Consider the following 27132-nt stretch of genomic DNA (forward strand, 5'->3'; position numbering starts at 1 on the left):
CTACCTGGGCTCTTGGCTCCTGGAAATGCAGGAGAGGAGAGCAGGGCATGCAAGAGGAACACATTCACTGGCTGTTCCTGCAGAAACGACTGATGGTGAACATTTCATGGCAAAATTCAAATTGTCAGCAGTAGGCTTCCAGGTCACCCCTCTGAGACGGAGGTAGGTGGGTGGTTCACAGCCCTCCAAACGACGATTTCAGGCTGTGGGCAGGCTCAGGATGCAGCCCTATCTTGCTTTGTGCTTGGCTCACTTTCTGGAGAACTCTCCTCTGAGAAGGGCAGGCAGCCACCTTCCACAGAGTGCAGCTGTACAGCAGAGGGATTGCACAGCCAATCACTGGGCAGCAGGAGGGCGGGATACATGGGCTCTGGCCAACCTTAGGGCAGGAGCAGGCATCAGTGCTGGCCGATGCTGGAGCTGGCAGTTGAGCTAAAGTACTTGCTGACATAACTCCTAGGGGAACAGCGTGAAGAACCTATTGTGCGTGGGGCCCTTGTCCAACTGGATGTCAATGGGTTTGAGCGTAGGAACTGCCCCATACGTCCTGCTGGGATGACTCTGAAACCTAATGATGCTGTTTTGAGTTCAGTCCATGGTAAGAGCTCAGTATTAGGAGGAGGAGGGGGAGAAAGAGGCGACAAGTCTACAACAGGGCTGCTTGTCAATGGGTCACTGAGGGCACAGGTCTGTGCTGAGGGGACGTCCCATGTGATGCTTTGTCTCAGCACTGGCAGGGTGAGCAGGAGGGCGAGCAGAGCAGAGAACCAGGTGGGACAGACAGAGTACACAGAGCAGAGGTCGCTGGCTCTCCTTGCAGGCCTAGTTCCATAGAGAGAAGGACGGGGTGGGCAAGGAGATCAGCACAGATGGGGGACTGGGCACCCTCCAAATGGTCTGGGACTTTGGTGTAGCATGTAACTGAGAGGAGCCAGGATGCTGAAGTGGAGCGGAGCCAGGGGATGGGCCTGAAGCTGAGTGCTCGGGGGGCCCTAGCAAATGCATCACAGGAGCCATCCCTCAGGGTAACGGACAAGAGAGAAATGCATGCAGTGCCCAGCCTGGCACATGGGGAAGAACAGGCCAAACTGGCTCCGGCTTGACTCCTCATGAAATGCACTCGCTTAACCATGGCGTGCTCCATGCCTAGAAGAGATGCCAGTGCTCCTCAATCCTGACCTGCAGCCCCCTGCTATCCCAGCCCTGGGCTTCCCACCCCCAGCTCTGTCATTGCCCCTCAATCCTGACCCACATCCCCCTGCTACCTGAGCCCTGGACTCCCCACCCCCAGCTCTGTTAATGCCCCTCAATCCTGACCCGCAGCCCCATGCTACCCCAGCCCTGGGCTGCCTCCCTCCCCCACAGCTCTGCTGACGACCCTCAAACCCAACCTGTGGTACACCCCAAATCCAGTCTGCAGAGATGACCTGTGCCTGCTGACAGTGGGGGGCACAATCCTGGAACAGCTCAAGTTACGCCCCCTCTAGAAAGCAGCAGCCCCTCCCTGCAGCTCCCAGCTGTTCCTCCTGCCTCTTCTTCTCCCTGCCCAGCACAGCTCACAGGCTCAGCGGCCCCACAGGGAGGGGGCCCAGCCACACCATGTGACCGAGAAATCTGCGGGGGCATGTGACCCCGCATGCCTCCCACACGTCACCTCTACCAGTCTGTGCCATCTCTGTCCATCATATGGGGAGAGGCACATCCCATTTCCCAGATCCTCACCGCCCCACGGCACCTCCTCGGGAGACGAGCATGCCCCCTCCCCACACACTGCCATATTATAACCCCAGTGACCAGTGTAACTTCGTTTTCTGGGCCCTGGCTGAGGCGACTCCTCTGAGACTCTGTCGGCTCAGGAGCTGCTTGTTTGGTGCTCACTGCGACTTGGAGCAGAGAATTCCCTGGGGCCAGCCCCAGGGTGGAGGTGGAAGGGCTGCTCGGGGCCAGGAGTTGCTTTAATACAATGTCCTCGCTTTACGTGTGCACCAAGTAAATGTTTACAGGCTACAAACAAGAATCCCAGGGTTGCAGGGCTGTAAGGGCCCTCGATCCAGTTCCTTGCCCCACGCCAAGGCTGGACCAGGCACACCTAAACCATCCCCAACAGGGGCTTGTCTACCCTGAGCACTCGCAGCTGGCACAATCCGCAGCCCTGTGAATGGGCTCCCAGTGGGGTGGAAGGTCCACAGGATGAAGGCCAGGACCTAGCAAATGTCACTCCCTGCTCTGGGCCCACATCCCAGAGGGAGAGGACGCATGCACGCCTTGTTCTCACAGTGCTCCATTAGCCGGGGCAGAACGGCACTTTCAGACACTGCTGGCCTTCGCACCCCTGCGGCGTCCCTGCAATACCCGGCACCTGTACATTGCTCTGTGGGGGGGCCGCCAACTCCGGGGGGTGGCCCTTTCCCTGCGCGAGTCACAAAACACCTGCCGGCCAAGAGCACAACTGGAGGCCATGGCCTGCCCTCAGCAGGAGTCCCGAGCACAGAGCCTTTCCCCCCTGCTGCGGCGTACCTGGACCACCCACGTCCTCGCTGTCACCATCCTCCTGCCCATCCGCATCCTGCTGGGTGTGCTGCAGGCTCAGCTTGTGGCACACCTCGAAGGCCTGCCCCACAGTGCGGACGATGCGCATGGCCTGGCTCTGGAATGGGGGAGAGAGAAGCTGTGATGACAGGCTGTAGGGACCGTGCATCAAACCACTGCAGTTGCTGACAGCATGGGAGGCTTTGCTGACCAAGACCCCTGGGAGAACCCTGAGGCTGAGCCGGAGCCCTGGATGGCTCGAGGGCCCAGGGCTCTGCAAAGGACTGCGTCCCAGCCCCCCGCCCCCGCAGTCCATGCACAAAGGGAGAGCTCTGATCTATCTTGGGGCCTTCTGGAGTCATGGTCTCTAAGGCCCCGATCCAGCAAGGCTCCTAGGAACAAACTTTCAGCCCTGAGTGCTACCTTCAGAGGAGCTGCACTGGAGTTCGCAACAGTGGGTGATTTCTGTCCCGAATGCCTCTGGCCCCCGCTGCCCAGCTCTGCCCTCTGCACAGTTCAGATCATGTCTCCACTGGCCTCTGCTGGCATTTGTCCAGCTTTGGCTCCAGGTGTCATTCTAAGCACTCCGCCCCTCACTTGGTGGGTGTCAACTCCCAGCTGTCGAGGATCACTTTTAGCAGGATGTTAAATATCACAGGCTCCTGGTGCAGCCCCACAGTGTGATCCATTGCTGCCCATCCCCTCTCAGTGAGGGGCTCTGCCTTGGTGCACAGGGCGGGGGAGAAGGGGGAGAACAGCTTGGGGGCTTTTCCCCACTGCCCTGACAGGGAGGGGACAGGAGAGGAGGTGACCACAGCTCTCTGAGAACAGCAGGCCAGGGCAGCATGGTCCTGCCCTAAGGGGTCTCGCAGCCCTGTCAGCCTCACACCCTGGGTTCCTGCACATCCAAACCAGCCGGCATGGCCAGTCCCTTCGAGGCCTGGGGAATGGCAGCTTGCCAGAGCAGAGCCCGAGCCTTGCAGTTCCTGTGCGACGGGAATAGCTTGGCCACCCACTGCGCCCTCTGACCCGTCAGTCACAGCATCATCACCCCTGCCCTGCCCATGGTGAGTTGCATCAGGTGATGGGAGGGGACAGAAGCAGTGAGGAGCCGGGGATGGCTTTGCAGCCCAGGCCAGGCCAATCTGCTGAGGAAGCTGACCCTGGGGGTGCGGCACAAAGAACCCTCCACTGCAGCGAGAGGACCCTGCTGGCTCTGCCCAGCACATGGTAGGACAATGGCTGTGGGGAGGCTGGGCAGCTCCTTGCTGGCCAGTCCCAGAGGAAGTGGCCAGAAGGCTCTGGGCAGCAGAGTGTGTGAGGAGGGGGCTGAGTGCTTCTGCCCTTACCGTGCCTTCGAGGCAAGGCACACCCGGAGCTCCTGGGGCTCTGCCTTGCTGCAGGCTGGTGGTGGCGCTGGAGGGAGAATCTGGGAGCTAAGGGGTATCCAAGAAACAGCCATTCCCCAGGACCTCCCCATGGGCACAGCGCATTTGAGTCAGCTGCATTGCCACACCCCACCCTGCAACCTCCCAGGGACCCCGCATCCCTGCCGCAGGTACCTTTTTCTTGGACTTGAAAACGTTACACCTGAAGACATTGCTGGAGCCATCTCTGGCGATGTAGCTGAAGATCTTCAGGTCTTGGGAGTCGTGGGACACATAGAATATCCTGCAGGGAGAGAGGGGAGGGACATCTGTAATCCAAGCCCCATCTGTGGTGCTCAGCAGGCCGGGAGGCCTCACCCACGCTACTTGTGGGGCAGGTGATGGGAGTACACATGGCTGAGCCGATCCACAGGGCTCTGCCCCTCGTCGAGCCAGCAGCATCCGCTAGCCCAGCCCTACCAGTGCAGCTGCAGTGATGGGGGAAGAAGCCCCCGAGAGCCCTGCCCCTGCTGGGCCAGAGGGCAGATTTGGGACATGTGCCTTTCAGGAGCTCTCCACAGCAGCCAGCTCCCTGGGCAAGCTAAGAGTCGGGCAATGATGGTGCCCAGCGGGGGAAGGCAAGGGGTTGGCACAGAGCACATGCTAACCCCTGCCTTAGTCGCTGGCAGAGCATGGAGCCCTGCCCTTCCCTCCCACTGCAGGAGCTCTTTGTCTCAGCCACAAGGCCCAGTGGGCCTAAGGCCTGCTGGGGTCCAGGGCCACTCCACTCCCCTGCCCCAGGTCTGGAGGGGCACCAGTGGGCGGCTCTAATCCCTGCCAGAGAACGGTTTTCCCTCGAAGCGGCTCATTCACAGGGGCTCAGTGACTCCTGGCCTGGCTCCGATTCGGCTGCCTGTCTGGGACGACCTGGGGGGCCCTAAAATTGCAGCAGCTGCATTGCAGACAGTCCCCCTCTGGGTTCTACGTATGGGGTCCAGTGGACTGTGTGTCAGTGGCTGGGCAGCGTCACATCCCAGGGGAGCTCCAGGAACCCCCAAGGGCACTGGCTGGTCAGCGTCAGAGCCCAGGGCAGCTCCAGGCACCGCCAGGCACTCGCTGGGCAGCGTCAGAGCCCAGGGGAGCTGCACGCCACCTTGAGGGGCTCTTACCTGTAGATGGGATCCTGCATCACCAGCATTTTGCTCTCGTCCCAGGTCCACTCTCTTTTCTGCAATGAAGGCATCTGTAAATGAGGATGTTAGGAGCTGTCCATAGCACATCAGCACAGCGCAGAACAGGGCCCTCTAAATCTTGCCTTCCTTTTACATTTAATCTTCCTGCCCCTTCTTTACAATGTGTGACCTGGGCCCACTTCCAATCTGCCCAGGCATCACTCCTGTCCTCTGCAATTGCCTTCTCTCCTGTGTTCTCCCCCTCTGACTCCGATGGCAGGTGTCAGCGGAGTTGTAGGCATCCCTTGGGCCAGGCTGTGCTCCAAGGCATTCTCGGTTTTGAGAGGGAAATCAAAAGGGGGTGGGGGGGCACTTCCATGCTTGTTGATATGACTGGCGGGAGTGCTGCGAAGAGCCAGACAGCATAGCCAGGTGCTGTGCCAACTCCCAAAGAGAGACCTGCTGGCGCACCACAGTCCTGCCCTGCTATTTCAGCCCTGCGATCCACATATACAGCTCTGGCAATGCCCCTCACCAGCCCCTCAGCCCCCCACCATTCCAGCCCTGGGCTCCACATACTTAGCACTGCTGAGCTATTCAATGCTGACCCAGAGCCCTGAGCCTTTACACACACAGCAATGCCAGTGCCCCACAGCTCTGACCCGCAGCCGCCCACTGTCCCCATTCTGAGCCTCTTGGGAGCACAGGCTGCCACATCCCCAGCTCTGCGAGGGGTCTGGGCAGCCCCCAAAGTGTGCCAGGTGCTTTCCAAATCCACCCCAGACAAGGAACTGCCTGGAGGCCTGTCCACTGATTTCACTCATTGCCCACAGCTCTGGGTGTCGCAGCCCCAGCACTGAAACAGCACATGGGGCAATGCACCTGCTGCTCCCAGGAAGGCCAATGAAGCCAAGTCAACACTAGGAAGAGGTGGGCAGTCAAGGTGCCCAGATATGATGGCTCCTGCAGTGGGACACACTGCTTCCCAGCAGCTGAGGCATACGAGCCCAGGCCTGGAGTAGGAAGCTAGGAGGTGCCCAAGCAGGTCAGACCCACAATCCACTGCTCCACTGTCCTGACTCTGACCGTGGCCAGCACCAGCTACTTCAAAGGACAGGCAGGAAGCTGGCTGGTGGACAATTATTTACTACCCTGCCCCTCAGAGAAATGCTTTCCTGACCCCACCAGTATGTAGTGGGCTCATGCCCGAAACAGGAGGGTCCCATCTCCTGTAACCATGGGTGTTTCCCTTATCCCTGTGATCTCTAATCCTCCTTAGCTCCTGGCCTCAGTGACATCCTGTGCCAGTGAGTTCCACAAGATAATGACATGCTCGTCTTACAAGACATCCTTTGAGTGGTATAAATGTGCTGTCTTTTCCCTTGCTCTTGTGTTGTGGGGGGCTGAGAGCAGTGTGCCATTTACTGTCTCCATCCCATTCTCTACTTGGTACCCCAAATCCTGTCCCCTCTTGACTCCCCTTTAAAGCAGACAGACCCATCTTTGCACAGCCGCCTCTCCAGGCCTCCGAGTTGCTTCCAAGCCATGGGCTGTGCCCCGCCACCCTCCAAGATCAGTTGCACAGGGCCCCTGTCCTCAGGCCACCTCCAAACTGAGCTGACTGTGCACAGGCTGCTGTGGAGCCTGGTTCCATGCAGCTGGGGGGCACAGTGCTGCCAGCTGGGCCCCAGTGCAGCCTCTCTGCACGGTTCAAGTGCTGCCCAGGCTCTGCCCCAGCCCGTGGCAATGGTTACGTGTGTTCCTTAGTGCCCTGAAGCATTCTGAGCACTTCTCAAATGGGGCCACCAGCCCCGGATCTTGTCAGAGGGACTGTGCGCCGGGTCTTTTTTCCACGGGCGGCTGGGAGATGCTCCCATCCACATAAACAGTCCCATGGATTACAATTTAAGTGCTCAGTCTGCAATGTTGGCAAATCCATTCCCCCAGAGATGGACACTCCTTCTCTGAGGAATTCCCCACCCTTCCCCTGAATGCAACAGTAGAATTAACCACCAAAAGGGGGGTGGAATTGTAAAGCTCTGGCTGCCCACACAGCCTCACCTCTGCCCCAGGGAACTGCCATGCAGCCTTCAATGACAAGAGCACGTGCTGCTCCTCCGGTACTACAGCAGAATACATGTGATCAGTGATAGCAACCCTGCCAGCTGTGCTCCGCTAATAAATCCTCCTGCAAGTCCATAATGTGTGATGTGGCGAGGACAGCCCGAGATGCTGTGATATGACTGGGCTGAGCTGATCCAAGGGGGAGGGTGCAGGTTTCAGTGCACACCCACCTCAGCAGTCATTGACTTTGCAGCGATGAGCTGTACAGCTCTAGTATTGTGTGAACATCATCACCACACTGGAACATGCTGGGTGGGATGAGGGGCCACACTCCCAACACTGGCCTGCAGGGGGCTGAGTTAGGCCAAGTGGGCCCAATCAGCCAATCAGGTGGTTCTGCCACAAAGCAAGGAGGCTGGCAATAGTTCCAGTCCCACTCCATGAGGTAGGGTCGCTGACTTTCTATTTGCAGAAAACCGAACAGCCTTGCCCCACACTTTTCCTCAAGCCCCGCCCCTTCTCTAGGGCCCCTCCCCACTCCCTCTGTTGCTCGCTCTCCCCCACTAGCACATTTTCACTGGGCTGGGGCAGAGGGTTGGGGTGCGGAAGCGGGTGAGGGCTCTGAGCTGAGGATTGAGGTGTGGGAGTGGGGGCAGGGTGTGCGCTCTGGGAGGGAGTTTGGGAGTGGGCTCAGGGGTACGGGCTTCCCGCAGCGCTTACCTAAGGCACCTCCCCAGAAGTGGTGACCTGTCTCTGTGGCTACTAGGAGCAGGAGTGGCCAGGGAGACTCCGCACGCTGCCCCCGAGCCCTGGCTCTGCAGCTCCCATTGGCCTGGAACTGTGGCCAATGGGAGCTGCGGGGGTAGAGCCAGCACTTGGGGGCAGCTTGCAGAGCTTCCCGGGCCAACCCTGTGCTTAGGAGCCACACGGATATGTCACCACTTCCTGGGAGGCACCTGAGGTGAGCGCTGCGGGGAGCCCACACCCTGAACCCCATCCAGCACCCCAGCCTGCCTGGGGACAACTGGACTTTTAATGGCCTGGTCAGCAGTGCTGACTGGAGCCACCAGGGTCTCTTTTCGACTGGGCATTCTGATTGAAGACTGGACACATTGCAACCCTAGGTAGGGAAGAAAGAGGCCGGGGGGAGAGAAGACGGTGGCGGAGAGGCACACCTGGACTGTGCGCTGCAAGGTGCTGGACAGGAACCTGGAGTAGGGGTGGAATCTCCATCCTTAGAGGTTTTTATGGCCTGGCTTGACAAACCCCTGGCTGGGATGATTTAGTTGGGGTTGGTCCTGCTTTGAGCAGGGGGTTGGACTAGATGACCTCCTGACGTCTCTTCCAACCCTGATATTCTATGATTCTATGGGCCTGGTTACCCTCGCAGCTGCTGATGGAGCGGCTCCTGGGGTAGTGAATGGGAAGGCAGCCAGGGTCACTGCTGGAGTGACATTGTCAGGGCAGCGGGCATGGGGGCTGCCTGACACTTTCTGTGACTTTGAAAGACACCCCGGGCGGGGAAACATGGAGTACGCTGGCCGAAGGGCCGACCCACGGAGGGGAGGCTACGGTGAGTGGAATGAGAGAGGGGCCGAAGACGGAGAAAGCCAGAGTGATGCAATGCGATGGCTGGAAGTGGCGTAGGCTTGGCAGAGCTAATCCCCAGAACTGCCAGGAGGCGGCGCCATCCACACTGAGTGGATCCCCTCATGGGGGAAACAGCTGGGCTGGAGATCGGCCTCCTCAGTAAGCAAACCCCAGCCCAGCCCTTTTAGAGAAGCCTGCAGGTGTTCAGTATTCAGGGCCAAAACCTCAGGACACTGGTGAGCAGAGCCAAGGCCCTGCTGATTCCCACAGAGATTGCCACACTTCGACTGCCAAGGCACCAGCTGCATGATGGGAGACCAGACAATTTGGACTTACTGCTAATATGCTGGGCTCCTCATGGGTTATCTTTGCCATGGCACACAGCTTGCCTGGGAATGCAGTTTCCATAGGTTAAAGCTTTGGAAATAATGTGTCTGAGGCAGCACCAAAGGGCAGCCGTCTGGGTGCCAAATGCTGGGTGTTCCAGGTGCCTCTAGGCATGGCTAATTCATCAGGCATGACTCTAGGCTAGAGGATTCCTTCTTAGTGAGAGGTAGAGGTGTCAATGCCCTTCGGGGGCCAGTGCAGCCCCCCACCTCATGGAGAACTCCGAGGCCATCACACGGCTGTAATTACTGATATGGGCCCAGTCAGAACAGGAAGCTCAGTGACTCCCTGGCCTCTTTCAGGCCCTCTAATGAGCCACAGCTGGAGGGAGCCGAGTAAGGAGGTTCCTGACCCGTAGTGGGAGGTTCTTTGAGATGCGTGGTCCCTGTCTGCATTCCAATGTGGGTTATGCATGTACCATGCGCCTGGAGCCAGAGAATGTGAAAGTCGGGTCTGCTGGTCTGCATACGTGCCCTGACTTGCCTCGTGCCTCCAACTGAGGGGATAAAGGGCAGGGCAGACCAACTGCTTTTCCAGTTCCTTCTCCCCAATCCGCAGCAGAGGGGAAGGAGGGTGGGGAGTGGAATACAGTTAGGGACCATGCATCTCACCGGTAAGTAACCTCCTCCTCCTCTTCGAATTCTGGTCCCTACTGTATTTCACCAGGGGTGATTAACATGCAGTGGGAGGAGACCAACAGCAGGGCTGAGCGAAGGACAGCTGTTCTAAAGGAGGCACCAGCAGAGGAGACCGGGCCTGGGCACAGGGTCTCATAAATGTGTGAATGGGGCCCCCATAACTGCTTTACAGACACCAAGGAGGGGCACCTTCTGAAGCGCTACCAGAGTTGCTGCTTGTGCTCTCCTGGAATGAGCTCTTATCCCTGGGCAGGAAGGGTTTGATAGCTGGTGAATTAATGGTGAATTTTCTGTAACTTGAAGCCTTTAAATCATGATTTGAGGATGTCAGTAACTTAGCGAGAGGTTAGGGGTCTGTTACAGGAGTGGGTGGGGGAAGTTCTGTGGCCTGCGATGTGCAGGAGGTTAGACTAGATGAGCATGATGATCCCTTCTGTCAAGGTTCCTTCCCCACTCTGAACTCTAGGGTACAGATGTGGGGACCTGCATGAAAACCTCCTAAACTTACTTTTACCAGCTTAGGTTAAAACTTCCCCAAGGTACAAACTATTTTACCTTTTGCCCTTGGACTTTCGCTGCCACCACCAAACGTCTAACCGGGTTTATTATTGGGAAAGTCGTTTGGAAACGTCTTTCCCCCCAAAATCCTCACCAAAACCTTGCACCCCCCTTCCTGGGGAAGGTTTGATAAAAATCCTCACCAATTTGCATAGGTGACCACAGACCCAAACCCTTTTATCTTAAGAACAATGGAAAAAGCATTCAGTTTCTTACAAGACGAATTTTAATAGAAGAAAAAGTAAAAAGAATCACCTCTGTAAAATCAGGATAATTAGATTCAAAACATAGAGAATCCCTCTAGGCAAAACCTTAAGTTACAAAAAGAGACAAAGACAGGAATATCCATTCCATTCAGCACAGCTTATTTTCTCAGCCATTTAAAGAAATCATAATCTAACGCATATCTAGCTAGATTACTTACTAAGTTCTAAGACTCCATTCCTGTTCTGTCCCCGGCAAAAGCATCACACAGACAGACCCAGACCCTTTGTTTCTCCCCCCCCAGCTTTGAAAGTATCTTGTCTCCTCATTGGTCATTTTGGTCAGGTGCCAGCGAGGTTATCCTAGCTTCTTAACCCTTTACAGGTGAAAGGGCTTTTTCTCTGGCCAGGAGGGATTTTAAAGGTGTTTACCTTTTCCTTTATATTTATGACACCTTCCGACCTTAGAGTCTGTGAGCTGATAGCAGAGCAGAATGCAGCCAGAGATCCATTTGGAGATCCTCTGGGTGGAGCTCGCCTGTCCCCTGAGTTTCTGTTATTGCAATGAACAGTCTTGGGGACTTCCTGATGGGTCTTGTTCTGTGTAGGTTAAGGGCCAAGGCATGCCACACATCAAGGGTGTGAAGTGTCTGCTCCTGTCAGGAAGTGTGTGGTTTAGGGAAGAACACAGGTAAGTGGATCAATTGGTTTAAGTGAAACTGAAAGAAAATTTGGGGTGTAAACATAACAAAACCTTATCTTTATGGAATACGGAGTTCAGAGGATTTGCCATCATTGCTCCAAGCGCACCAACCCTCCGGCTGAGGTGATGGCTCAATGCAACCTCCACTGAGAGTAGGGACATGGAGCAGGAAGCTAGGGGCTCTATGGGTGGCCTTTTGAGTGCAGACAGAACAAGGTTCAAGTCCCACTGAGGGACAGGCTTGGGAAGAGGGGGGATGGTTCTGATTATTCCAAAATCTGGTGGTCAGTGGGTGAGTGAAGACTGAATGCTCTTGAAAGGGAGAATGGCACACACTCATCACTGCCAGGTGGACTAGTGAGGAGCTGATGGATAGGCCAGATGTCTTTAGAGAAAGAATGTACTGAGAGAAAGTTCCTCCTCTACCTTGGTGGGACCTGCGCTTATTGGCGGATTTTGCTCGCCTCAGAGATTCACGGCAGCCCTCAGTTTGGCCACTTTTGTGGCTCAAATCTGCCGTTCACTCAGATAACCTCATCACTGGCCAGCCTGGGGAAAAAAGAGTAAGAACAATCCCTGCAGTTTCTGCTGATCCACCATGTGGGTCAGGGACCAGCTCAGAGACCTTCACCTCTGGTGGAAGCTCCTGTGTTGGGAGGTTTGGGGGGAACCTGGGCCCGCCCTCTACCCCAGGTTCCAGCCCACGGCTCTGTGGACTGCAGCTGTCGAGAGTGCCTCCTGGAACAGCTGCGTGACAGCTACAATTCCCTGGGCTACTTCCCCTTGGCCTCCTCCCAACACCTTCTTTGTCCTCACCACAGGACCCTCCTCCTGATGTCTATTAATGCTTGTACTCCTCAGTCCTCCAACAGCACGTCCTCCCACTCCCAGCTCCTTAGGCACACACCTGACTAACTGGAGTGACAGCCTTTTTAAACCAGGTGTCCTGATTAGCCTTAATTAATTCTAGCAGCTTCCCAATTGGCTACAGGTGTCCTAATTGCTATACTGAAAAGGAGTACGCTGCACTGAAAAGGTCAGGGCCCACCATGAATCTGAGGAAGCACCTGTGAGTGAGATAAATATTGACACGAAAGTAGGCATCCTTCATATCCAGAACTGTAAACCACATGTCCTTTTCTAGGGATGGTATTATAGAGACCAGCATGCCCACATGAAACTTGAATTTGCGAATGAATCATAGAAGATTAGGGTTGGAAGAGACCTCAGGAGGTCATCTAGTCCAATCCCCTGCTCAAAGCAGGACAAACCCCAACTAAATCATCCCAGCCAAGGTTTTGTCAAGCTGGGCCTTAAAAACCTCTAAGGATGGAGGTTCCACCACCTCCCTACGTAACCCATTCCAGTGCTTCACCACTCTCCTAGGGAAAGAGTGTTTCCTAATATCCAACTTAGACCTCCCTCACTGCAACTTGAGACCATTGCTTCTTGTTCTGTCATCTGCCACCACTGAGAACAGCCTACCTCCATCCTCTTTGAAACCCCCCTTCAGGTAATTGAAGGCTGCTATCAAATCACCCCTCACTCTTCTCTTCTGCAGACTAAATAACCCCAGTTCCCTCAGCCTCTCCTCATAAGTCATGTGCCTCAGCCCCCTAATCATTTTCATTGACCTCCACTAGACTCTCTCCAATTTGTTTACATCTCTTCTGTAGTGGGGGGACCAAAACTGGACGCAATACTCCAGGTGTGGCCTCACCAGTGCCGAATAGAGGGGAATAATAATAATAATCAGTTCCCTAGATCTACTGACAGGCCTTCTTGGCAACAAGGGCACACTGCTGACTCATATCCAGCTCCTCGTTCACTGTAATCCCCAGGTCCTTTTCTGCAGAACTGCAGCTTAGCCAGTCGGTCCCCAGCCTGTAGAGGTGCATGGGATTCTTCCTTCCTAAGTGCAGGTAATTAAAAATAAATTAAGGTCTCTGTCCCAGCTACAAAACAGCCTAATACAAAAACAAATAAAAATGAAAAGCCATACTGGTATAGCTATGGAATGTACTAAAATGCAAATACTTGCTTTGTTGACCCTCATCAGATTTCTTTTGGCCCAATCCTCCAATTTGTCTAGGTCACTCTGAACCCTATCCCTACCCTCCAGCGTATCTACCTCTCCCCCCAGTTTAGTGTCATCTGCAAACTTGTTGAGGGTGCAATTAATCCCATCATCTGAATCACTGATAAAGATGTTGAACAAAATTGGACCCAGGACCGACCCCTGGGGCACTCTGCTTGATACTGGCTGTCAACTAGACATCAAGCCATTGATCATTACCCACTGAGTCCGACAATCTAGCCAGCTTTCTATCCAGCTTATACGCTATTCTGCCAATCCATACTTTTTTATCTTGCTGGCAAGAATACCGTGGGAGACGGTATCTAAACCTTTGCTAAAGTCAAGATATATCACATCCACTGCTTTCCCCATATCCACAGAGCCCATTAGCTCATCATAGAAGGCAATCAGGTTGGTCAGGCATGACTTGCCCTTGGTGAATCCATGTTGACTGTTCCTGATCACCTTCCTCTCTTCCAAGTGCTTCAGAATGGATTCCTTGAGGACGTGCTCCACGATTTTGCTGGGGACTGAAGTGAGACTGACCGCTCTGTAGTTCCCTGGGTTCTTTTTCTTCCCTTTTTTTAATATGGGCACTATATTTGCCTTTTTCCGGGACCTGAAGCCGTTTAGTTGGTGGAGGTTGAGAATTGGTCTCCATCTGCCCTTCTTTTGGGGTATCATGAAGTAAGTTGAGTGAAAGCCACTCACTTGGTATTGAGAAGGGATATGTTCTATTGCTCTTTGGTCTAATAGGTAGTGTACCTCTTGTTTGAGAGTGGGGTTGTGCACAGATGCAAACTCAATCGTATAACCAAAGAGGATGACAGCGCAGATTGGTCTGTGCTTATTGCACTCCAGGTGTTGATAAAGAGTGTTAGATGACCTCCAAGTGGTGTGACACGGTTGGGCAATGTCAGACTCAGTGGCTCGCAGCAGCTCTTGAGGTCCTGTCAAAAACAGTGCCTCGTTGGAGGCTGAGATTGGGAAGCTGGGCCTGTTGCCACAGATGTAGGGACACGGGTCCCTTGAACCTTCTGCCTTTTGAGTGGTGGTTTATAGGGCCTCTGATGAAAAAATTGTTGAGCCATGGGTCTAAGTCTAGACTCTAGATGACTGTCAATGGAACTTTCCCTTGAGGATAGGTGTATATATCCGCAGAGAGTCCTTTAAGGTATGGAGGACTTGTCTGACTTCTGACTGAACAACTATGATTCACCAAAGGGGAGGTCCTCCCCAGTATTCTGGAACCTCTTTAGGGAACCCTGACACACGGTGCCATGACTCTGCACATAATAATGGCCATATCCATGGCTCTAGAGATGTCTGTGGCAACACTGCGGATTGGAGAGCGGTCTTTGTCTTCGTCTATCAGTGCCTTGAAACGAGCTCTGTTCTGTTGTGGAGGGCTGTCTGTGAACTCTGCCAACTTGGAATAGCTCAGGAAGCCATACTCGGCCAGTAGTGCTTGGTAGTTGGCTATCCTGAACTGGAGCTGGATGATGAAAAGACCTTTTTCCCCAGTAGGTCTAGACGTCTACCCTCTTTGTTCACAGGGGTAGACTGGGGGGGGGGGGTGTTGCTGTCTACCCCTTTTGGAAGCTGCTTGGACTACCAAAGAGTTGGGAGAGGGGTGAGAAAACAAAAAAACTCAGCCCCTTTTGCCAGCACATAAGAATATTTTTCTGCCCTCTTGGGGGTGGGAATGCAGGTAGCGGGGGGTGTGCCAACAGCCCTACCTGGCTCCATTATAGCCTCATTAACAGGGAACACTATTTTGTTGGATCCAGATAAGTGAAGGATGTCCAGGAGTTTGTGCTGGGATTCCTGAACCTCTTCCAGAAGAATCTGAAGCTCACTAGCAACTCTACGAAGATGATCCTGGAACTACCTGACATCATCGGCAGAGGAGAGAGACATAGGGGTCACTGCTTTGTCTGGAGATGATGATGGCAGTTTTGCAGGTTCCAGTGGAACCACTGGATCCAATAAGTCTTGCTCTTCCTCTTTGAAAGGATCCAGGGGGTGGAGGGGCCTAAGTGCCTCCTTAGAGGGGAGGGGAGGAGTTACTCTCTAGCAGACAAGACTCTCCTCAGGGGGGTACTGGTTCCAGGGTCCCAATATGGCCAGGAGGAAGGATCAAAAGGGGGATGCGGAGGCCCTCATTTCATGGGGTACCAGCTACACTGAGCTAAATGCTGAGATTCGTCCCAAGGTAGTGTAAGTCTTTTCAGTGGCTGGAGGGAAGTTGTATCTCCAGGAAGAACCAGGTGATAAACTTTTTCTCTGAGCTGTTGACTCCCCAGGTGGTGTTCTGACATCACTGGACAGGAACGGACCCGATGGAGAGTATTCTGGATCCAGGAATACGGAGATGTCATGTGGAGGGGCACGAGACTCAGTTCTCCCTGGAGTAAGAGGGGCTGTCTCTGTCCAGACCATCAGAACTGGAGAGGGTGCTGACGAGGATGGTGCAGGCGGTGAACAGTCTTCACTGGGGCTGACGGACCCAACGTTTGGGAGGTGCCAAGGTTGACAGTACCCATGGGTCGTGTTCCAGCACTGACAGAGCTTGATGTTTATGGGCTTTTTTGTCAAGCCTCTGGGACTTAGGACATATGAAGCCCTCTTGGGCTGAGGTGCTGGGCTTGCTTAGAGCCACATCTAACTTCTTCAAAGTGGATTTCAAGGCAGACTTAGTCTCAGGCATATGAGAGTGCTTCCTGGGCTCCATAGCAGTAGATTCTCTGCCACCAGTGTTGGATATATCAGCAAAGAGCTTGGCTTGTTTAGCCTAACCAAAAGAAGGCTGAGGGAGAGAGGATTGCTCTCTTATAAATCCATCAGAGGGATAAATACCAGGGAGGGAGTGGAGTTATTTAAGTTAAGTGCAATGTGGACACAAGACCAAATGGATATCAATTGGCCATCAACAAGTTTAGGCTTGAAATTAGATGAAGGTTTCTACCCATCAGAGATGTGAAGTTCTGGAACAGCCTTCCAAGGGGAGCAGTGGGTGTGAAAAACTTAACTAGCTTCAAGACTGAGCCTGATAAGTGTATGGAGGGGATGGTCTGATGGGACTGCCTAGTGACTTCTAGCAGCAAATATCTCCAGCTGCCAGAGATGGGGCACTAGATGGGGACGGCTCTGAGTTACTACAGAGAATTCTTTTCCATGTGTCTTGCTGTGACGTTATTGACATAATCTGTAACGCTTGCAACCAGTGTTATATATTTGCAGCAAATATTGTACAAAGGTGTGAGGTGTCTACGGGAAGGTTATGATTGGCTGGTTATAATTATGCTATCGGTATATGTGTATCGTTTTTGTAGTTGAAGTTATGAATATTGGCTCTATACTGTCTGTATTTCAAACTTGTGCTATGCTTCTGGGGAACACCCCAGACAAGTTGGTCTCAGCTCTTTCTAGCCTGCTTGATGGCCCATTAAGGACCATCAGCTATACAACTGACGCATTGAAAGAAGGCGGATACACCTTGTGACTCAGCAAGGCATGCAGGGACATGCCTATGGACAGAACTCTAAGGTTTTTTCTTGCCATGTGCCCCAATGCATGTCTTTGGAACAAAGAAAGGAGGCCACATGACAAAAGACTATAAAAGACTGCTGCAGCGCTTTCATCTTGTCTTCAATCCTGCTTCATACCTCTGGAGGGACTTTGCTACAAACTGAAGCTTTGAACAAAGGACTGAATGACCTATCCCAGCTGTGGATGTACTCCAGAGACTTGACTGGAATTTGCAGTTTATTCTATCACTGCTGCAAGCCTGAACCAAGAACGTTGCCATTACTGTATGTAATTGATTCCATTTAACCAATTCTAGCTCTCATCTATATCTTTTTCCTTTTATGAATAAACCTTTAGATTTTAGATTCTAAAGGATTGGCAACAGCATGATTTGTGGGTAAGATCTGATTTGTATATTGACCTGGGTCTGGGGCTTGGTCCTTTGGGATCGGGAGAACTTTTTTTCTTTTACTGGTGTATTGGTTTTCATAACCATTCATCCCCATAACGAGTGGCACTGGTGGTGATACTGGGAAACTGGAGTGTCTAAGGGAATTGCTTGTGTGACTTGTGGTTAGCCAGTGGGGTAAAACCAAAGTCCTCTCTGTCCAGCTAGTTTGGTTTGCCTTGGTGTGCACAGAAACCCCAGCCTTGGGCTGTAACTGCCCTGCTTTAAGCAGTTTGTCCTGAATTGGCACTCTCAGTTGGGTCCCACCAGAACCAACATCATTACAGGGGGCCATTGGGGTGTGACAGCAGCGCGGTGGGATCATTTTGAACCAGAAGCACAGACCCCAGGATTTTAAAAGGACACATTTTTTCTTTTAGCTGCTTGAAAACCAGGGAGGTTTTTTTGTTGTTGTTTTTAAAGGACACTTTTTTTCAAGCTTAGAGCAGCTGGAGTTTTTTTTTTCTCTTTGCCTGAGGGCAGAGTAGTTAAGCTATAGCAAGGGAATTCACAAGCTGTTTTTTTTTTTTTCTAGCTCTCAGGCTAGGCTAGGCTAAGGGCAGAAAGGCTAGCAAAGATGATGGAAAGTGAGGTCGAAAAGAAACGGAATTAGCCAAATTGGAAGCTGAAGCGAAACAGAAGGAACATAAAAGACAAATGGACTTCAAGCACTTGGAGTTGGAGGTGCAGGAGAAAAAAGAGGCAAAACGCTTGGATACAGAGTTAGAGCTGAAGCACTTAAGAGCTGGAAAGGGCTAAACTGGGTCTACCAGATAACCCTAACAGTCCTTCTCCAGCTACCACTCCCCATTCCAAAAAATTCCCCACCTACAAGGTAGGCGATAATACAGAAGCCTTCTTAGAAAATTTTGAAAGGGCCTGCCTTAGGTACAGCATCTCTACAGACCAGTATATGGTGGAGCTGAGGCCGCAGCTCAGTGAACCCTTAGCAGAGGTGGCAGCTGAAATGCCTAAAGAAAACATGAACAGCTAAGAACTTGTTTTAAAAAAGGCCAGAATTTGAATGAGGCTAACACTCGAGCATGCCTGTTGGCAGTTCAAAGCCCTAAGGTGGAAACCAGATGTGCCATTTTCCCGATGCGCCTACCACACTGTAAAAAATTGGAAAGCCTGGATATCAGAAGCAAGTGTTAAATCTCTGGAAGAGTTGTCTTTCCTAATGCAAACGAAACAGTTCTTAGAGGGTGTTCCTAAGCAAATAGAAAGGTACATCCTAGATGGGAAGCCCAAAACTAATTGAGATGGGGGAGATCAGAACCAACGGGTGGAGGTGGCAGAAAAAAAAAAAGCTAGTAGCAGTTGGAGCAGATATCAGAAGGGGCAACCCGAGACAACACCCTACCACCGGGGGCAGCCCAAGGCCCAAATACCTTATCGTCCCACCACACCAGTCTCCAGAAACCCACCCCACCCCAGTGACCAGTCAGCTGGGCGATGTTTTAAATGTAATGAGCTGGGGCATGTAAAGGCCAACTACCCCAAGTACCCCAACAGATTGCAGTTCATTACACCGGAATCACACCAAAGGTCCTCAGGCCCAGATGCCTCCCAAATACCCTCAAAGAGAAGAGAAACTGTGAGTGTGGGTGGGAAGAAGGTTATCGCATGGGGGGACACTAGAGCATAGGTGTCAGCTATCCACCAATCCTTAGTGGACCCAAATTCATCAACTCAGAGGCCCAAGTGACTATTCAACCCTTCAAGTCAAACTCTTTACACTTGCCTACAGCCAAGTTGCCTGTCCAGTACAAGGGCTGGTCAGGAAAGTGGACTTTTGCAGTCTATGACAATTATCCCATTCCCATGCTGCTGGGGAAGACTTGGCCAACCATGTGAAGCTAGCCAAGAGAGTGGGAATGGTCACCCGCAGCCAGGCTAAACAAGCCTTCACATCTATCCCTGTTCCTGAGCTTTCTACAAGGGCCCAGTCTGTGTTACCAGAGCCCCAAACTGAGGTGGTGGAACCGGATCCCCTGCCAATGACTGCAACAGCAGTAGTGAATCCAGTCGCAGAGACCAACCAGAACCAGTCCCATAACTGGAACGGGAGGAGCAAACAGCACCAGAACCATTGCCAGCACTGAATCCAGCGCTTGCAACCCCATCTACACCTCCAATGCCAGAGGGCACCAGCGAGCCTGCCCTGGGAGCAGCAGCTAAACCTGCACAAGAGGCTGAAATACAACATAGTGCACCAAAAGAGAGGGGTTCACAGTCCACGGAAACAGCTCTATCACCTACATCGCTTCCAGGGGGACCAAGCCCAAGTCTACAATCCAGTGAGGAACTGATGTCTCCAGCATCAAGGGAACAGTTCCAGGCAGAGCAATAAGCAGATGAAAGCCTCCAGGGAGCTTGGACAGCGGCTCGGAGCAACCCACCGCCTCTCAGCTCTTCTAATCAATTCTGGTTTGTTGTAGAAAAAGGACTTCTATACAAGGAAACTTTTTCTGGTGGGCACCAGGAGGACTGGCATCCTCAAAGACAGTTGGTAGTTCCAACTAAGTACCAGGCAAAACTCTTAAGCTTAGCCCATGATCATCCCAGTCGCCATGCTGGGGTTAACAGGACCAAAGACAGTTTGGGGAGGTCATTCCACTGGGAGGGAATGGGCAAGGACATTTCTACCTATGTCCGGTCTTGTGAGGTGTGCCAAAGAGTGGGAAAATCCCAAGACCAGGTCAAAGCCCCTCTCCAGCCACTCCCCATCATTGAGGTTCCATTTCAGTGAGTAGCTCTGGATATTTGGGGTCCTTTTGCAAAAAAGACACCCAGAGGAAAGCAGTACATACTGACTTTCATGGATTTTGCCACCCAATGGCCGGAAGCAGTATCTCTAAGCAACACTAGGGCTAAAAGTAAAAAGAAAAAAGAAAAGGAGTACTTGTGGCACCTTAGAGACTAACCAGTTTATTTGAGCATGAGCTTTCGTGAGCTACAGCTCACTTCATCGGATGCATAGCATATCGTGGAAACTGCAGAAGACATTATATACACACAGAGACCATGAAACAAAACTTCCTCCCACCCCACTGTCCTGCTCCTAACAGCTTATCTAAAGTGATCATCAAGGGAGGGCCATTTCCAGCACAAATCCAGGTTTTCTCACCCTTCCCCCCGCCCCCCCCCACAGACACACACACAAACTCACTCTCCTGCTGGTAATAGCCCATCCCTCTTTGAAACCTCTCTTTATAATGCGCACGATAATCAAGGTGGGTCATTTCCAGCACTAATCCAGGTTCTCTCACCCCCCCCACACCCCCCCCTCCAAAAAACCACACATACAAACTCACTCTCCTGCTGGTAATAGCCCATCCCTCTTTGAAACCTCTCATTATAATGCGCATGATAATCAAGGTGGGTCATTTCCAGCACTAAGCCAGGTTTTCTCACCACCGCCACCCCCCCCCCACACACACCCCTCCAAAAACCACACACACAAACTCACTCTCCTGCTGGCAATAGCTCATCTTACAATGTGCACAGCAATAATCCAAGTTTAACCAGAACGTCTTGGGGGGGGGGGGGGTTGTAGGAAAAAAAAAAACAAAAAAAACAAGGGGAGATAGGCTACCTTGCATAATGACTTAGCCACTCCCAGTCTCTATTCAAGCCCAAATTAATAGTATCCAATTTGCAAATGAATTCCAATTCAGCAGTTTCTCGCTGGAGTCTGGATTTGAAGTTTTTTTGCTTTAAGATAGCGACCCTCATGTCTGTGATTGCGTGACCAGAGAGATTGAAGTGTTCTCCGACTGGTTTATGAATGTTATAATTCTTAACATCTGATTTGTGTCCATTTATTCTTTTACGTAGAGACTGTCCAGTTTGACCAATGTACATGGCAGAGGGGCATTGCTGGCACATGATGGCATATATCACATTGGTGGATGTGCAGGTGAACGAGCCTCTGATAGTGTGGCTGATGTTGTTAGGCCCTGTGATGGTGTTCCCTGAATAGATATGTGGGCACAGTTGGCAACGGGCTTTGTTGCAAGGATAGGTTCCTGGGTTAGTGGTTCTGTTGTGTGGTATGTGGTTGTTGGTGAGTATTCGCTTCAGGTTGGGGGGCTGTCTGTAGGCAAGGACTGGCCTTTCACCCAAGATTTGTGAGAGTGTTGGGTCATCCTTCAGGATAGGTTGTAGATCCTTAATAATGCGTTGGAGGGGTTTTAGTTGGGGGCTGAAGGTGACGGCTAGTGGCGTTCTGTTATTTTCTTTGTTAGGCCTGTCCTGTAGTAGGTGACTTCTGGGAACTCTTCTGGCTCTATCAATCTGTTTCTTCACTTCTGCAGGTGGGTATTGTAGTTGTAAGAATGCTTGATAGAGATCTTGTAGGTGTTTGTCTCTGTCTGAGGGGTTGGAGCAAATGCGGTTGTATCGCAGAGCTTGGCTGTAGACGATGGATCGTGTGGTGTGGTCAGGGTGAAAGCTGGAGGCATGTAGGTAGGAATAGCGGTCAGTAGGTTTCCGGTATAGGGTGGTGTTGATGTGACCATCGTTTATTAGCACTGTAGTGTCCAGGAAGTGGATCTCTTGTGTGGACTGGACCAGGCTGAGGTTGATGGTGGGATGGAAATTGTTGAAATCATGGTGGAATTCCTCAAGGGCTTCTTTTCCATGGGTCCAGATGATGAAGATGTCATCAATATAGCGCAAGTAGAGTAGGGGCGTTAGGGGACGAGAGCAGAGGAAGCGTTGTTCTAAATCAGCCATAAAAATGTTGGCATACTGTGGGGCCATGCGGGTACCCATAGCAGTGCCGCTGATCTGAAGGTATACGTTGTCCCCAAATGTAAAATAGTTATGGGTAAGGACAAAGTCACAAAGTTCAGCCACCAGGTTAGCCGTGACATTATCGGGGATAGTGTTCTTGATGGCTTGTAGTCCATCTTTGTGTGGAATGTTCGTGTAGAGGGCTTCTACATCCATAGTGGCCAGGATGGTGTTATCAGGAAGATCACCAATGGATTGTAGTTTCCTCAGGAAGTCAGTGGTGTCTCGAAGGTAGCTGGGAGTGCTGGTAGCGTAGGGCCTGAGGAGTGAGTCTACATAGCCGGACAATCCTGCTGTCAGGGTGCCAATGCCTGAGATGATGGGGCGCCCAGGATTTCCAGGTTTATGGATCTTGGGTAGTAGATAGAATATCCCAGGTCGGGGTTCCAGGGGTGTGTCTGTGCGGATTTGATCTTGTGCTTTTTCAGGAAGTTTCTTGAGCAAATGCTGTAGATGCTTTTGGTAACTCTCTCAGTGGGATCAGAGGGTAATGGCTTGTAGAAAGTGGTGTTGGAGAGCTGCCGAGCAGCCTCTTGTTCATATTCCGACCTATTCATGATGACAACAGCACCTCCTTTGTCAGCCTTTTTGATTATGATGTCAGAGTTGTTTCTGAGGCTGTGGATGGCATTGTGTTCTGCACGTGCGTGCCAGGCATTAACAGACATTTTTGCCAGGACAGGTTGGCCCTCCGACATCCTTACAGATTTGGGAACTAATTTCCTGGCAGGGACCATGAAAAGCCTTTGGGAAGCTCAGGGGGTGAACCACTTGGTTGCCACCCCTTACCACAATCAAACAAATGGCCTGGTGGAGAAGTTTAATGGAACTTTGGGGGCCATGATATGTAAATTCGTAAATGAGCACTCCAACAATTAGGACCTAGTGTTGCAGCAGTTCCTTTTTGCCTACAGGGCTGTACCACACCCCAGTTTGGGGTTTTCACCATTTGAACTTGTGTATGGCCATGAGGTTAAGGGCCCATTACAGCTGGTGAAACAGCAATGGGAGGGGTTTACGCCTTCACCAGGAAGTAACATTCTGGACCACAACCCACAAAACACCCTCTGAAAGTCTTTAGCCCTTGCTAGAGAAAACCTAAAAGACGCTTAGGAAGAGCAAAAGGCCTGGTATAATAAACATGCCAGAAAGCGTTCCTTCAAAGTAGGGGACCAGGCCATGGTCTTGAAGGCGCTCCAGGCCCATAAGATGGAAGCATTGTGGGAAGGGCCATTTATGGTCCAAGAGCCTCTGGGAGCTGTTAACTATCTCATAGCATCCCCCATCTCAAATCTAAAGCCTAAAGTATACCATGTTAATTCTCTAAAGCCCTTTTATTCCAGAGAATTAAAGATTTGTCAGTTAACTGCCCAGGGAGGAGATGATGCTGAGTGGCCTGAAGGTGTCTACTACAAAGGGAAAAGTGACGGTGGCATGGAAGAGGTGAACCTCTCCATGACCCTTGGGCGTATGCAGCGACAGCAGATCAAGGAGCTGTGCGCTAGCTTCACACCGATGTTCTCAGCTACCCCAGGACGGACCGAACAGGCATACCACTCCATTGACACAGGTAATGATTGCCCAATTAGAGCCCAACCTTACCGGGTGGCTCCTCAAGCCAAAACTGCTATAGAACGGGAGATCCAGGAATGCTACAGATGGGTGTAATCCGTCCCTCTGAAAATGCACCTCCAGTGGTTCTCGTTCCCAAACCAGATGGGGAAGTATGCTTTTGCATGGAGTACCATAAACTAAATGCTGTAACTCGCCAAGACAACTATCCAATGCCACGCACAGATGAACTATTAGAGAAACTGGACGGGCCCAGTTCATCTCTACCTTGGACTTAACCAAGGGGTACTGGCAGGTACCGCTAGATGAATCCGTCAAGACAAGGTCAGCCTTCACCACACGTCGGGCTGTATGAATTTAATGTACTCCCTTTCGGGCTGCGAAATGCACCTGCCACCTTCCAGAAACTTGTAGATAGTCTGCTAGCGGGATTGGGAGAATCTGCAGTTGCCTACCTTGACAATGTGGCCATATTTTCTGATTCATGGACAGAACACCTGGAGCATCTACGAAACGTCTTCGAGTGCATAAGGGAGGCAGGACTAACTGTTAAGGCTAAAAAGTGTCAAATAGGCCTAAACAGAGTAACGTACCTTGGACACCAGGTGGGTCAAGGAACTATCAACCCCGTGCAGGCCAAAGTTAATGCTATCCAAAAGTGGCCTGTCCCAAAATCAAAAAAACAGGTCCAATCCTTCTTAGGCTTGGCCGGATATTACAGGCAATTTGTACTGCACTACTGCCAAATCACTACACCATGGACGGACCTGACCAAATAAAACCAAACAAACAGCAAAATGCAGTTCAGTGGACTAAAGAGCGTCAGAAGGCCTTTAATCAGCTTAAAGCGACACTCATGTCTAACCCTGTGCTAAGGGCCCAGTCTTTGACAAACCTTTCCTAGTAACCACAGATGCGTCTGAGTGTGGTGTGGGAGCAGTCTTAATGCAAAAAGGACCATATCAAGAATTCTATCTTGTCATGTTTCTCAGCAAAAAACTGTCTAAGAGGGAAAGCCACCGGTCAATCACCAAAAAGGAATGTTACGTCATTGTGTACGCTCTGGAAAAGCTACGCCCATACCTTTGGGGATGGCGTTTCCACCTGCAAATCGACCATGCTGCACCGAAGTGGCTTCATACAGTCAAAAAAAATTAACAAAAAACTTCTTCGGTGGAGTTTAGCTCTCCAAGATTTTGATTTTGAAATACAACACATTTCAGGGGCTTCTAACAAAGTGGCTGATGCACTCTCCCGTGAAAGTTTCCCAGAATCAACTGGTTAAAATCATCCTTAAAATGTAAAAATTGTTAGTTTTTATATAATCAGTAGTATGGCTAAAGGTGCATGTGTCTCATTAACTCTGTTTTCTCCTAGAGCAGTGTTTCCCAAACTAGGGCGCCGCTTGTTCAGGGAAAGCCCCTAGCGGGCCCGGCCAGTTTGTTTACCTGCCGCGTCCACAGGTTCGGCCGATCACGGCTCCCACTGGCCACGGTTCACTGCTGCAGGCCAATGGGGCCACGGGACGTACCGGCCACTGCTTCCCGCAGCTCCCATTGGCCTGGAGTGGCAAACCATGGCCAGTAGGAGCCGCGATCGGCCGAACCTGTGGACGCGGCAGGTAAACAAACCGGCCCGGCCCACCAGGGGCTTTCCCTGCACAAGCGGCGTCCCGAGTTTGGGAAACACTGTCCTAGAGCTCGAGGAAGAAAATCACAGCCAGTGAGAAACAGGCTGACCAGCACCGCCTGTGATTTGGGGGGCATGCCATAAACAAATATAAGGGTAGCATAAAATCCCTCCTTGCAGCTGTACTGAATCTCTTTATTTGTAACGGGTTAAAAAGCTCAAATAACCTGGTTGGCACCTAACCAAAAGGACCAATAAGGAAAGAAGATACTTTCAAATCTGCGGTGGGGAGGTTTTGTTTGTGCTCTCTTTGTTAGTTCACTCTCCGGACAGAGAAAGAAGCCAAGCAGGGACATTATCTCCTGAAAATGTACCTGAAATAATCCATCTAAGAATTACAGAAATTGTAAGTGAGGCAAGAAAATGAGTTAGGTTATCTTTTGTTTTAGCTTGTGAATTTCCCCTATGCTAAGAGGGAGTTTTATTCCTGTTTTGTAATTGTGAAGCTGAGTCCAGAGGGGAGTCCTCTGTGTTTTAAATCTTTTTATTACCCTGTAAAGTTATCTTCCATCCTGATTTTGCAGGTGTGATTCTTTTACTTTTTTCTTTATAATAAAATTCTTCTTTTAAAAATCTGATTAATTTTCAAAAAAAGAAAAGGAGTACTTGTGGCACCTTAGAGACTAACGAATTTATTTGAGCATAAGCTTTCGTGAGCTACTCCTTTTCTTTTTGCGGATACAGACTAACACGGCTGCTACTCTGAAACCTGATTAATTTTCAGTGTCCTAAAAACCAAAGGGTTTGGTCTGTGCTCACATTGTAACCAAGTGGTTAGTATATTATTCTCAAGCCTCCCCAGGAAGGGGCGTGAAGCGGCTTGGGGGAATATTTTGAGGGAATAGGGACTCCAAGTGACCCTTTCCTGAATTTTTGTATAAATCACTTGGTGGTGGCAGCAATACCATCCAAGGACAAGGAAAGGAATTTGGGCCTTGGGGAAGTTTTTAACTTAAGCTGGTAGAATATAAGCTTAGGGGGTCTTTCATGTGGGTCCCCACATCTGTACCCCAGAGTTCAGAGTGGGAAGGGAACCCTGACAGGGGCACAGCCTGGGGCTGGGGGGCTGTGTGGCATGGGGTGGGATTCTGCTCCTCACCCATGGCTGCCCCCCCAGTCCCAGCTGTGTCCCCTCCCCTTCCAAGGGGTCCCCCAGTCCCAGCCATGTCCCCCAGTCCCCCTCACACACACCCAGTCCCAGCCGTGTCCCCCAGTCACCCTCACACACACCCCAGTCCCAGCCGTGTCCCCCAGTCACCCTCACACACCCCAGTCCCAGCCCTGTCCCCCAGTCACCCTCACACACACCCTAGTCCCAGCCATGTCCTCTCTTTGCCCAAGGAAGCAGGTGGTCTATGACGGTCGATGCCAAGGCCATGATGGTGTTTGCTATGACACTGATGATGCATTCCCCTTCCTCTGAGGGGCCTGCATTGGGCGTGTGGATGCTCAGGCAGCTCCGTATTGGGTGCTGCTGGGACACTGCAATTATTTCCCGTTGGAACTAGCCCATCTCTGTTTGAAAAATTCTCTCTTCTGCCCCTTCCCAATGTTGCTGTACGAATGTCTCACGGTTGCTATGTGAACGGAGCCTACTTTTATCCTCATTAACAAGTGTTAATTAAATAATCATGTCCATGGCACGTCAGGCTAATTCTCTCCCTCAGCTGCTCCTGTTTCTTGCTCCTGAAATGGACCAATGAGTAGGGCCCTGTGACGTTATTGACATGAACTGTAACCATACAGATCATTGTTGCAACCACTGTTATATATTCGTAGCAAATATTGTACAAAGGTTGTCGTG

General features: G+C 51.7%; 1 protein-coding gene across 9 annotated transcripts in view; it reads right to left on the reverse strand.

The window, feature by feature from the left end:
• The window catches only part of NOS1AP (nitric oxide synthase 1 adaptor protein), a 186298-nt gene that overhangs the window by 52203 nt on the left and 106963 nt on the right, over positions 1–27132 (reverse strand). For 5 of the 9 annotated variants that reach the window (XM_074960839.1, XM_074960838.1, XM_074960835.1 and 2 more), the window contains exons 4-6: positions 5066–5139; positions 4092–4200; positions 2518–2647 (exon numbers count right to left, since the gene is read on the reverse strand). In XM_074960839.1, the coding sequence (XP_074816940.1) occupies positions 2518–2647; positions 4092–4200; positions 5066–5139 (313 nt within the window). The remainder of the gene's footprint in view (positions 1–2517; positions 2648–4091; positions 4201–5065; positions 5140–27132) is intronic. The other 4 variants (XM_074960840.1, XM_074960836.1, XM_074960843.1 and 1 more) reach the window with 1 other exon arrangement.

The sequence above is a fragment of the Natator depressus genome, chromosome 8 (assembly GCF_965152275.1).
Source record: "Natator depressus isolate rNatDep1 chromosome 8, rNatDep2.hap1, whole genome shotgun sequence".
Classification (NCBI taxonomy): domain Eukaryota; kingdom Metazoa; phylum Chordata; order Testudines; family Cheloniidae; genus Natator; species Natator depressus.